Source organism: Bos taurus, chromosome 13 (genome assembly GCF_002263795.3).
Source record: "Bos taurus isolate L1 Dominette 01449 registration number 42190680 breed Hereford chromosome 13, ARS-UCD2.0, whole genome shotgun sequence".
Classification (NCBI taxonomy): domain Eukaryota; kingdom Metazoa; phylum Chordata; class Mammalia; order Artiodactyla; family Bovidae; genus Bos; species Bos taurus.
This window is the reverse complement of record NC_037340.1, coordinates 28,463,195-28,476,459: the sequence shown is the minus strand read 5'-3', so window position 1 is coordinate 28,476,459 and position 13,265 is coordinate 28,463,195. Positions and strand designations below refer to the sequence as shown.

General features: G+C 42.5%; 1 protein-coding gene across 10 annotated transcripts in view; it reads left to right on the top strand.

Annotated features, from left to right (window-relative positions):
- Window positions 1-13,265, top strand: part of FRMD4A (FERM domain containing 4A) — an 849,800-nt gene that overhangs the window by 722,647 nt on the left and 113,888 nt on the right. For all 10 annotated transcript variants that reach the window (XM_059892529.1, XM_059892528.1, XM_059892530.1 and 7 more), the window contains one exon: window positions 12,046-12,129. In XM_059892529.1, coding sequence (XP_059748512.1) covers window positions 12,046-12,129 — 84 coding nt within the window. The remainder of the gene's footprint in view (window positions 1-12,045; window positions 12,130-13,265) is intronic.

The following is a 13,265-nucleotide window of genomic DNA, read 5'->3' as shown; positions in this document are numbered from 1 at the left end:
TGTTTTTGCTATTGATAATGAATGCCAGCTTCTACATTCTTCATTGTGTTTAACTGAATAGCTTTGACTTATGTGCATGCTCAGTTACTCAGTTGTGTCTGACTCTTTGTGATTCCTTGGACTGTAGCCTGCCAGGCTCCTCTGTACGTGGGATATTACAGGGAAGAATACTGGAGTGGGTTGCCATTTTCTCCTCCATGCGATCATCCTGACCCAGCGATCAAAACCGTGTTTCTTGCATCTCCTGCATTGGCAGGTGGATTCTTTACCACTGAGCCACCTGGGAAGCCATTGATTTATATACAGATCCTGTAAATAAAATGCATTTTCCTGAGCAACATTTGTAACATAAGATGTCAGCTTAGAACACACGGAGCACTTTGGAAGCCTTTTATATAATACGTGGTCCAGGGCTTCATTCTGAGACCTTCTGGAATCTAGAGGATCCAATAACCTTTTAAAAGAATGGCTGCACACAGATGGCAGAGGAACTCTTCATAGCCCGTGCGTGCGTGTGTGCAAGTTACTTCAGTCATGTCCTACTCTTTGCGACCCCATGGACTGCAGCCTGCCAGGCTCCTCTATTCATGGAATTCTACAGGCAAGCATGCTAGAATGGGTTTCCATGCCCTCCTCCAGCGGTTCTTCCCAGCCCAGGGATCAAGCCTGTGTCTCCTGCATTGCAGGTGGATTCTTGACCCACTGAGCCTCTTGGGAAGCCCCTTTATAGCCTGAAGATCATGAATCTCTGCCATTCTTTTTTAAAAGGTTACTTTGCCCAGGATGCTATTATCCTATACATTTACATTTCAGGGAATAGATACAGATTACTTTTATGTAGAATGAGTATTAAAACTCTACATATTATGGGAATTCTCTGGCAGTCCAGTGGTTAGGACTTGGAGCTTTCACTGCTGTGGCCCAGATTCAATCCCTAGTTGAGGAACTAAGATGCTATAAAGCTGCTCAGTGCAGGAAAAGAAAAAAAAAAAAAAATCCACATCTATGGGAGCAAGTTCCTTGATGCACAGGAAGGAAAGTGTTCTTTTAACAAAAGGGAGAAGTCGAAAGTGCTGATATTACTTTACTAGAATAAGAACTATGTAAGGTCACCCCAAAGCCATAACTACTCTTTCTCGTGAAACTCACAGCTGTTCTGTTTCTTCTTTTGGGCTGTTTTTGCTCAGCAGACCCTTGAAGGCTGATTCTTACGTAACCCCCTTTTCTTTCCAGTTAATTGAATTGTTCACTTCCTTGTCTTATTGAACTTAACAATGAAATCTTGGGTTCAGTGTTGCTGAAAGAAAGTGAGAGATGTATAGATGGATAGTAAATGTTTTTTACAACAGGAAGAAATATATGTCACTCATGTCCGTATTCTAGCATAGAGTGGGCAAATTCATAAGATATAGTGAAAGGTTGAGGAAATCATCTTATCTAAAAATAATATTTTCTCCTTTGTAGTATTTTCCTTAGCACAGCATGTAGTTATCATATTTCATTTCCTGGTACATACATATGTTAAAAACATTAATGTCCATCAGCAATGAGGAAATCAGTGGAGTTGGCATTTCTGTTTAAAAACAATTGAATAGCCTAAGAACTGTCCATCATGGCAGCTACATAGGCAATATTAGGGTGAAAAGGCTCAACACAGTTTTAAAAACAAACAGTTCTCCTTTGATTATCTCTCCTGAGCATTAGTCATTAGCTAACACACATTTTCCAGGATTTATATGTACTTTATTCACCACAAACTCCGCAGTGGTTTAAATGCCAAGCCCTGACTTTTCTTGTTTAAAAAAATTTTTTTTATTAAATTTATTTTAATTGGAGGCTAATTACCTTATAATATTGTATTGGTTTTGCCATACATCAGCATGAATCCTCCCCGGGTGTACACGTGTTCCCCATCCTGAACCCCCCTCCCTCCCCATACCATCCCTCTGGGTCATCCCAGTGCACCAGCCCCAAGCATCCTGTATCCTGCATCAAACTTGGACTGGCAATTTGTTTCATATATGTTATTATACATGTTTCAATGCCATTCTCCCAAATGATCCCACCCTCTCCCTCTCCCACAGAGTCCAAAAGACTGTTCTATACATCTGTGTCTCTTTTGCTGTCTCGCATACAGGGTTATCGTTACCATCTTTCTAAATTCCATATATATGCGTTAGTATACTCTATTGGTGTTTTTCTTTCTGGCTTACTTCACTCTTTTTTTTAAACATTGGGTTTCTGTAGAAAAATAATATTCTCACCTTTTAAAAGGTCAAAAAAAAAAAAAGCTAATGCAGGGAACACCTAATTTAATCGACTGAACAGGACTTTCAAATTGTATAGTTACATTTTAATTTAATAGAAGATTTCTTAGTACACTGTACTAAGCAAGTTACTACTTACAGAACTTGATTTTTTTTTTTTGCTTTTGTCCCTAAAGAGATCTTAACTGAAAACCCTAGTGTCTAATCTTTATACTCTGGTTTTGAGAATAGCCTCACTTTTTACCTTCTGTCAGCCCTTCTGAAAGTGGGCCACCAAAAAAAAGGAAAAAAGATCATTTTAAACATTTTACCAAATCAGTGAATTGATTAAAAATACTTTATGCTGCCAGGACATCCCTGGTGGTCCAGTGTGGCTAAGACTCCATGCTCCCAATGCAGGGAGCCCAAGTTCAATCCCTGGTCAGGGAACTAGATCCCACATACCACAGCTAAGACCCAGGGCAGCCAAATAAATAAATAAAAATATTTTGGGGCTTCTGGTGACTCAGTGGTAAAGAATCTACCTGCCAATGCAGGAGACAAGGATTCAGTCTCTGATGTGGGAAGATCCCACATGCCTTGGAGCAACAAAGCCATGCACCACAATTTTTGAGCCTGTGCTCTAGAGCCCAGAAACTGCAACCACTGAGTCCACGTGCCGCAGCTACTGAGCCCGCACGCCATAGAACCTGTGCTTCACAACGGGAGAAGCCACTGCAACGAGAGGAGCCTGCGTACTGCAACGAGAGTAACCCCCGCTTTCCACAACTAGAGAAAAGTCCATGGAGCAATGGAGACCTAGCACAGCCAGTAAATAAATTTTTTTAATAAAATTATTTTTAAATAAATATATAATTTTTTTAAAAATAAAGAAGTCAAGGCACAGTTATATAAGGTTAAAATAAATAAATTCCCAAATCACACTGCCTTTGATATAAAGAATCATCCACAAATTAATAGGGACTAGTAAGGAAATGGCAACCCACTCCAGTGTTCTTGCCTGGAGAATCCCATGGACAGAGAAGGCTGGTAGGCTGCAGTCCATGGGGTCGCACAGAGTCGGACACGACTGAAGCGACTTAGCAGCAGCAGCAGCAGCAGTAAAAAATAAAATCGGTTCTGTAGAATTTTTTGTGAACAAGATTTACAGAAACCAGATCAGGACAGCTTGGTTACTTGGGGCCACGTGATGAGACCTGGAAATACCTTTGCTACAGATAACCGGATGTACTGATGAAAAGTGAGAGTGAAAGTCAGTCAGTCGTATCTGACTCTTTGTGACCCCATGAACTATAGAGTCCATGGAATTCTCTAGGCCAAAATCCTGGAGTGGGTAGCTTTTCCATTCTCCAGGGGATCATCCCAACCCAGGGATCTAACTCAGGTCAGATTGTAGGCAGATTCTTTACCAACTGAGCTATCAGGAAAGCCATGCTAATCACTGAAAGACTTATGAGGACCAGTAAGCAGTCAGCTCTTGAAAAAGGCTTATACTGAGGAAATCCCATGTAAAGATCTGTGAGTCACACTTTGCTTACCTGTTAGGCAAAGCTCATCATGTGCTTGCTTTAAAGATGATGGCAAGCTGCCTTCCATCTGCAGCTTCTCAGGTCCAAATAAACACAGCAACCAGAGTCAAAGGAGTTTCTGTAACACCTGTACCGGGTTATGGGCTGGTCCTAGTGAGACAATATCTGCCTCTCAGAGTTCCAGGGTCAGTAAGAGTCTTACCGTAACCTTGATTTATCAACCTGCAGATTTCTAATTCTCCTTAATAACGATAATACTACTTTTAGATACAGAGCAGCACGTTACTCCCTCAACAGAAATGAATAGTGGTCCTTCATTAACAAAAGAAATTGATTTTTAACTCCATTTTAGATGAGCAATTGGAGTATTTATTTGTCCTGAAAAATTCCTTTCAGCTTCCACAGACTTGCCTGGTCTTAGGTCTCTAGAAGAGCAGTTAGAAGCAAAATAAATAAATAAATGAAGACCTTTTAATATTTTATCTTCTGTAAACCATGGGACCATGTGTTCACTAAGAGATAAAATGAAATTTCTGTGGGGAAAAAATATACCCTCTTGATTTTTTTTGTTCTTTATGTGATATCTGTTCTGCATTTTTTAAGAGCATTTGTGAATTAATGCAGTGAAATAATACTTACTGGTATCTGAAAATTCCAGGCTTGTAGGTTTTGTGGGTTTATTTTTTTGTCTTTTTGTTAGACTAGGTGATGCCTTTTAGGCAGTCATAGGTTAAAGGAGGGCTTCCCAGGTGGCTCAGTGGTAAAAAGCCCACCTGCCAATGCAGGAAACAGGAGACCCAGGGTTTCATCCCTGGGTTGGGAAGATCCCCTGGAGGAGGGCATGACAACCCACTCTAGTATTATTGCCTGGAGAATCCCATGGACAGAGGAGCCTGGTGTGCTACAGTCCATAGGGTCGCATAGAGTTGGACATGACTGAGGCCACTCAGCACACACACACATGCAGGTTAAACGGAGAATTTTAAAAGATCAACAGGAAAAGAAGACAAAGGGCTGACTTTCTTCTAAAAGACTTTTTTGGTAACATAAACATTTATATAGATTACTATCTTTTAAAAGATGGCAGCATTATTTTCTTGTCCTGCTAAAAGCGCATTGAAAGCTGATTAATTGCAGGCGGCAGTCTATAAATCACAATTCTGAGCCTCCAGCGTCATTACTTTGCACTTACATAAGTGGTTTTACTACTGCAAGTCAGAGCTCAGTTTTATAGCAGTCTTAGAGCATTTGATCATTTGGGGTATATTTTCCTACAGTGTTTTAATTGGCCTCTTGAAAGAAAGCAGCTGGTATGATCATATAGTAAGAGAAATAGATTTACTGAGACTTTTAGATAATTAGTAAAAAAAAAAAAAAAAAAAGACTCGGACAGCTGTGTTTGGAAGAGTCAACATTTGGAATACAGCTTACATAACCTATTAGTATCTTTAATACACAAACTTGCAAATTTCCCTATTGGAAAATTCCTAGGAAAAAAGTCATCTGTTAAGCTTGAGACATATGGAAGCCCCAAGAAGAGTTTTTGTAAGAAGGATTTAAATGTATATAAATCTCATATATTATTTTATCAAGAAAGGAGAAAGGAGTGTGTGATATTTCCCCATGACTTATAAAGGACTTGAGAGAGAAACAGCTGGAATCTCTCACACCAGCAGGACCTTTTGAAAGGAATGGAATCTGCAATTTTGAAACAAAATGTTCAAATGGAAAAGTTATTACAGAAAGCTTTGTTTTGTGCACAACAGTCCATTTCACTGAGCTTTTCAAGTGTGTAATTCAGTTTCCAAACATAGAAAAGTATTCAGATAGGGTATTTTGCAGGATGATATTCTTCAAATCCTATGGGAATCCTTTAAGTAAAACGTGAAAGAAGAACTTGTGTATTATGACAGCTTGTCTCATTTGCTAAGCATTTCTTTAATATCAATGTTACATTTTGAGTTAACCTTGATAACAGCAAAAGGGTTCACAACTATGACATTATGTCAGTTGTTCAGAATTAAGATTCTGTCTCAGAAGCATAATGTTGTAGAAAATTAATCAGTTGCTTTTTCTTGTGCCCTTAAAATTCTTGCCTCACCTTGTAGGCTTACAAAAAATTTTTAACTTGCTTTGAATTTTACAAGTTTACAGCTATGTTAGAAACTCAAAAAAATTGTTTCTGTCATCCTAGAAAACCAAACTCACTAATCGAGAAAGAAATCATTATTTAGATAAATTAGCCTTTAACATCAGAAATAAAGGCACATACATACTGGCTTTGCCCCTCCATCCAGGTGGCAAATTAATGTGGCATATTTATCCATGATGCATGCCTGGAATCCATAGTCCCATGCTGGAAAAATCTCAGAGGGATTCCATGTGCTTCCCAGGTGTCTCCAAGTGTCATGACAAGAGAAATGTCATAAGCTTCGCCCCCAGCCACCAGCTCTGTGAGCCTCCCTCCACCCCTGAGAGAGTATGTGATAGGGAAGAGAGAATCATCTTCTTTGCTGTCACCTGAACTTCAGCTTGGTTCACAACAAAAAAAGAAAGGAAGGAGAGAAATTGTTTCTTTCACGGTTAATTACAATCAGCAGAGGTCATCTACAAGTCTCCTTATTCATTTGTCTCAGTTTTCTAGATGTATTGTACCATTCGATAAAGCAATACAGACCCACAGGGCATCTCTGAAGCTTTTCCCAGTGTTTCTGATTTGAGAGCTTTGTGGGTTTTAGATGGTAATGCAGGCTATCCTGTAACACCCAGGACAATATCTGGGACAGCCTCTGGACCCCTGTCTGTTCACACTTCTGTATCAGAATGTGGACATTCTACACCAAGTGGAAGAGAGAGAAAGGTCAAACATTAGGTTTGCCACCCAGTTGGCTAGCAGGCTTTTTTCTATATTGTTTATTTGACTCATCGGGTCTTCATGCGGTGCTCGGCCTTCTGTAGTTGCAGCATGTGGGCTCAGTAGTTGTGGTGCCTGTGCTGAGATGTGGCATGTGGGATTGAACCCAGGCCCCCTTGCATTGGGTCTTAGCCCCCGGACCACCAGAGAGGTCCCTAGAAGGCTTTATTTCTTAGAGGTTTTCAGATTTTGGAATTGTGGCTAATGAGGACCCATAATATTCTTTTTTACTTATGAAACCCCTCTCCCTGGAGAATTTGACCTTCATGATACACTTAGGAAATGTGGAGGAGTTGGTAGAACATTAGCTTCCTGTTACCGCTCCTGAGGTTCCCATTCATCCTTTCTGTAACACTAGTGTAGTCTTCTGGCTTTATTGCTGTAGCGTTTTAGTACCAGGGGACCTCAAAACCACTGGTTTCAGGAGGAATTCTTCCATGTGAAGCCAGTTCTATCTGCCCAAGTTTTGTCCTGTAAATTATGAACATCTTACGTGACCCAGAAGGAATCTTCTGAAAAAGCATTCCCTCACTTTTAAAGGACAACAAGGACTTCCCTGGTGGCTTAGATGGTAAAGTGTCTGCCTACAATGCGGGAGGCCTGGGTTCAATCCCTGGGTCAGGAAGATCTCCTGGAGAAGGAAATGGCAGCCCACTCCAGTACTCTTGCCTGGAAAATCCCATGGATGGAGGAGCCTGGTGGGCTACAGTCCATGGGGTGGCAAACTCAGACACGACTGAGCGGCTTCACTTTCACAAGCACCTTGTGGATTTTGCTAACACACCTATCAAGTTTAATTCTTGCTTTCTTCACTTTATGGTGTCTTGGTTAAGTGTATTGTAGCTGTTTTTTTGTGGCAAATCCCCTAGTTGAGGTATTGCTAGAAAGCTTAGATTTCCAGAGTAGGTCCTTCAAACTTCGCGTGTTTTATGACCAGGGTAGACAGTAAAAGCAAGGTCCATCATCTTAAGGAGAAAAAAAGAGCCTTAAATCAAAGACCAACAGAGCATTGAGAGATCACTTTTTTGCTGGCAACATTAATCACTATCTTAAAGTTTTGAATAAAATAAAATATTAAAAATAAGAAGACTTCAGTTTTACTCTCAGTTTAGCAAGTGACTTTCAAAGAGACCTTTTTTTCTTTTTCTGTTAATAAAAGTGGAACCTAACATTTGTTTGGAACAAGGAACTGTTTTAGACTGTTTTATAAGTTGGCATTTATCAGGTACCCTGAACGCTGGGGGAAATGTCCAAGTGGAAGATCTTGAGAGAGAAAGCTGGGCACTTCTAGCACATTCTTTTGGTTTCAGCTTCCCAAGTCCCTGGAGATAGAGTGACCAGCTGTCCCGTTAAGGCAGCTTTGTGATTTGCAGTCCGAGTTTGGCCAGAGCGCCTGACGGGCGGTCCCCCTCTAAGTTATCACAGATGTTTACAGATAGCAAAAAAACAAACAGGACGTTTCTACATAGCTGTCCTTTGGGAAGGTTTAAGAGCCCTGGATCCCTTCCAGAATGTAATGGATTTGGACGGGTTTCACGCCTTTGTGATTTCTTGTTGTATTTGTCTGTGTCACCTTGCCCTGGGGGAGTGCTCGAAAAGCCACTACTGCTCCAGCCAGGATGTCAGACCTGGGACTCTCATCAGGCATGCTTGTTTGCCAACAAATGAGTGTTTAGTGGGTAAGACAATCCCTTCCTCCTTTAGTTCCATCCTTCCCCAAATATGCTTTAGATGAGTCTGAGTAAACCCAAATCCCTGCTTCAGCTTAACCGCCTTTCTTACAGTTGCATCCAATAAAATTCAACCCATAGAGTGCCTCCCTAGGCACTGAAGAGTCAGTGAATCAAATCTCTGTTCTTGGGGAGCTTATGGTTAATAAACAGAGATCAGACCCCAAAACTCATTATTGTGGGCTCTTGGGTGTTTGGGGACCTGAGTATTTCTTTAAGCTATGTCTTAATAGCACGTGAGTAAAGATCCCAAGCTCTGCTTGGGAATTGAATTTTCCTAAACATAAGGAGGCGACCTGTAACAAAATCTCCAGTGACTGACAAATGTCACTGACAAATGTCTCCTACCCAGACTTGGACTCTGCCAGCCTGGCACGGAAGATCCTCAAAATCCTATGCCTAGTCTGCCCTTTATTTGGCCAGGCTGCCCGTTATACACCACTTACCCTGGTTGATCTCTTCAGTTCATAGTGCCTGACCTCCATACTGCTGGATTCTGAGAAGAAAAATGAGATTCCTATTCTTTTCTTCATGCCGGTCCTGCCCCAAAGCCTGCTTTTACACTAGAGCCCGCAGAGACCTTCCTTTCCTCCACACGTTTTAGTTTGTTGTTTGAATCAACATGATCCAGTACTGCCCATGTCGCCGGCTGTCTTCTAATTTGTACCTCTTGCTCCATGGCCTGAATTGTGAGCATCTTTTGATTGAGGACTATGTCTTATCCTTTTTATTTTAATCTTTCCTACACTACTTCCTAATAGCAGGGGCTCCATAAATACATTCAACTTATTGATTATTAATCAATACATTCTTGCCAGTTGAGTGATAACAGTTCAAGGACTTGGATTTATTGATTTCAGCAGTTACAAATTAAGTTATTCTTTCCAGTTGATTGTTCAAAGCCAATATTCACAAACTTCACTGTCACTGTTTCTTGTGGGGCTTCCCTTGTGGCTCAGCTGGTAAAGAATCCACCTGCAATGCGGGAGACCTAGGTTTGATCCCCCTGGAGAAGGGAAAGGCTTCTGTTTCTTAGTCCACTTGAAAAATGCCCTTCCAGGGAGTAGCAGTAAGGTTACATCCATGTGTTTCTTTGTCACCGTGTATGTGAACTCGAAGTCTGGAAGTGGTTTTGCCCAGTGACACTTGGCATCCAAAAGGCATGGCTGGAGGCAGCGTTTCTGGCTGGTTGGGGACCCACAGAAAGTCACGTGACTGCAGCATTCCTTCTTCCCTTTGTATTTATCTACTGAGCACCTGTCTCGTTGCTTTTTACATGCTACTGTCCAATGCCCGGGCCATCAGTCTTTGCCTTGCTTTTCATGAGCAGCATGGAAGCTGCTACTATAGCCAAGCTTAGACCTGTGTGTGAAGGCAGGCTCCACGGGTGGCCTCTGCTCCCCAGCAGGGCCCTCGAGACGCTCTGGTGGACCAGTACAGAGAGACCCTGGTACACACCAAAACCATCCCAAAGGGATGCTGCCGACGGCTCTAGAGGTAGACGGTGGGGGCCAACACCCAGATGTCTTGTCCCAGTGGGGACGCAGGTCTGCTGAGTGCATATGGGGGAGTCAAGCCTCTGAAAACCCCTGGTTAAACTTGACAAGTTTAAAGTATCTTCCAAACCTGAGAACGTGTGAGTCTGCAGGGAAAGTCCGGTCCAGGGACCAGAGGCATAAGACGTCCTTCTAGTGCCTAATAGTCAGCTTCACACCTTCTGAGTTGCTTCTGGACCTTGTCAAAAGCAAATGACTTGTATACAAAACAGAAACAGACCCACAGACATAGAAAACAAATTCATGGTTACCAAAGAGGAAAGGGCTTGGGGGATAAATTAGAAGCTTGGGATTAACATACACATGCTGCTATATACAAAATGGTTAACCACCAAGGACCTATTGTATAGCATAGAAAACTTTGCTCATTATTTTGCAATATCAGTCAGTTCAGTTCAGTTCAGTTCAGTTGCTCAGTCGTGTCCGACTCTTTGTGACCCCATGAATTGCAGCATGCCAGGCCTCCCTGTCCATCACCAACTCCTGGAGTTCACTCAGACTCACGTCCATCGAGTCAGTGATGCCATCCAGCCATCTCATCCTCTGTCGTCCCCTTCTCCTCCTGCCCCCAATCCCTCCCAGCATCAGAGTCTTTTCCAATGAGTCAACTCTTCTCATGAGGTGGCCAAAGTACTGGAGTTTCAGCTTTAGCATCATTCCTTCCAAAGAAATCCCAGGGCCGATCTCCTTCAGAATGGACTGGTTGGATTTCCTTGCAGTCCAAGGGACTCTCAAGTCTTCTCCAACACCACAGTTCAAAAGCATCAATTCTTCGGCACTCAGCCTTCTTCACAGTCCAACTCTCACATCCATACATGACCACAGGAAAAACCATAGCCTTGACTAGACGGACCTTTGTTGGCAAAGTAATGTCTCTGCTTTTGAATATGCTATCTAGGTTGGTCATAACTTTCCTTCCAAGGCGTAAGCGTCTTTTAATTTCATGGCTGCGGTCACCATCTGCAGTGATTTTGGAGCCCAGAAAAATAAAGTCTGACACTGTTTCCCCTGTTTCCCATCTATTTGCCATGAAGTGATGGGACCGGATGCCATGATCTTCGTTTTCTGAATGTTGAGCTTTAAGCCAACTTTTTCACTCTCCACTTTCACTTTCAAGAGGCTTTTTAGTTCCTCTTTCTGCCATAAGGGTGGTGTCATCTGCATATCTGAGGTTACTGAAATTTCTCCCGGCAATCTTGATTCCAGCTTGTGTTTCAAAACTGAATCACTTTGCTGTACACCTGAAACTAACACAACATTGTAAACCAGCTATACTCCAATAGGAAAAATTTCTAAAGTCGAATTTTTTGAGAATTTGAAAATATATTGTAATTATCATATTTCAGAACATAAGTAAGTGCAAATTTCTTTTTTACTTAGGAAGAAAGAGGTTAATACACTAGACCAAGGATTTCTGAATGTAGATAACTTAATATAGTGAAATCATGCCTTATTAACAGGCTAATAGCATTTTATAAAGAACACCATATTTTATATAATAATGAATTTTTAAATTATCTTGGTTTTAAAGAGCAAATGTTATTGATTTGTCATATTTTGGACAACAGTTTCTAGTATGTGGTTAATCCAGGCAAAGAAAACTGACCTATAGATTAGTGAGGGAAACAGTTTAAGGCGAAAACAGTCAAAAACAGCTCCATTCTCAGAGCCCACGACTGGGCCCCCAGGAGCTCCCTAAGGTCCCCCCTTTGGGGTCACTGGTGGCTCTTCTCCCACATTCCTGCTTCCCAGGGACATTCATCTGTGCCCGCTTGGCATGCAGGGCTTGAAAAGAACCCTCAGGCATCCCAGAGGGCTCTACCCTGCCCTGCTGTGTGCACCACAGGCGTAGGCCAGCGGGCTCTGCATGCTGTGTGTCCCCTTGTGTAACTGAATCAGGACAAAGAAAGCTCCCCTTTTCACTAAAGGGGCGCAGATGTGGGGTATGAGGACCAGATGGCGGGGGTCGGGTTTCCTGGCGTGGTGAAGTGGTCTTCTCCCGGGCCGAGTGTGTTTCTGCCATGCCCCCTGTCTGCCCCTGTCTTGCAGCAATGAAGTGGTGAGGACTGACCTGAAGAAGCTGCCAGCGCTCCCCACACAGGCCCTGAAGGAGCACCCCTCCTTGGCTTACTGGTAAGCCCCTTTTCTCTGCACGCCCCAGTCATCCCCCCAAGGATGGAGCCCCTTCGAGGGAGGCAGGGGACTCCGGGTGACTGTCCACCCTCCCCACCACCACGGGCCAACCTGGTCCCCAATCAGAGAGCGATTCCAAACTGTATCGAGTGGCCTGAGCCTTCATGAAACCATATTTTGCATTTATTTAAATGACACGGAATATGAGAGCTGTTTTTCCTATTTTCTTTCTTTTCCTCTTTTTTTTTTTTAATAAAAGGGAAAACTTCTAAAATTTCACTTTGGATGCCTTGCCTCCTTGGAGATCCCTTCATGGACTGCTAGAATTTCGCTTTGGGATCCTTGTCATTTGATGACAGGATGTGTGGGATTTTGAGATGTGGGAGGATGAGAGGGCTTTCCTCTTTACAGAAGAGGGAGGTTGATTCTTTCCTTTTCCCACAATGTTTCATATCTCCCGATGTAGCTGCCGTGTAACATTACACCATAGTTCATCTGTTAGGCCCTACACTACTGATTCTCAATGAATCAGGCGTTTGAACTCTTCCCGGATTGTGGTTCAGGTCACAGTGGAGTGGGGTTTGCATGGCTGGGTAGTGTGTTGAAATACTGTAGGGCCAGCGAGCCCCAACCACTATCCTTTGAAAGGAAAACGCCACTTCCCTAATCATTCTTATGGCTCTGTAACCAAAAGCACTTTTTGTTAGGCTTCTGTAAGGGCTTTTATTTAAAAATAATAAGATATAAATCACAGAACAAGTCAATTTTGTTGCATTATAACATATGACTTTTCAGCATTTCTCTAATGCACTTTATGAAGTTTACAGTTTAATAACATTTCATCTTGTCTAGAAAGTGAAGTCGCTCAGTCGTGTCTAACTCTTTGCAACCCCATGGACTGTAGCCCACCAGGCTCCTCCATCCATGGGATTCTCCAGGCAAGAACACTGGAGTGGGGTGCCATTTCTTTCTCCAGGGGATCTTCCCAACCCAGGGATCCTGCATTGTAGGCAGACGCTTTACTATCTGAGCCACCAGACACCTTTCCAGTTGTCAGACTAGTTGTTCAGTCATCCGGATGGCTTCAGGGGACTCCTTTGGCTGGCATGGGGTGCATGTTACTGTGGAGGGCATTA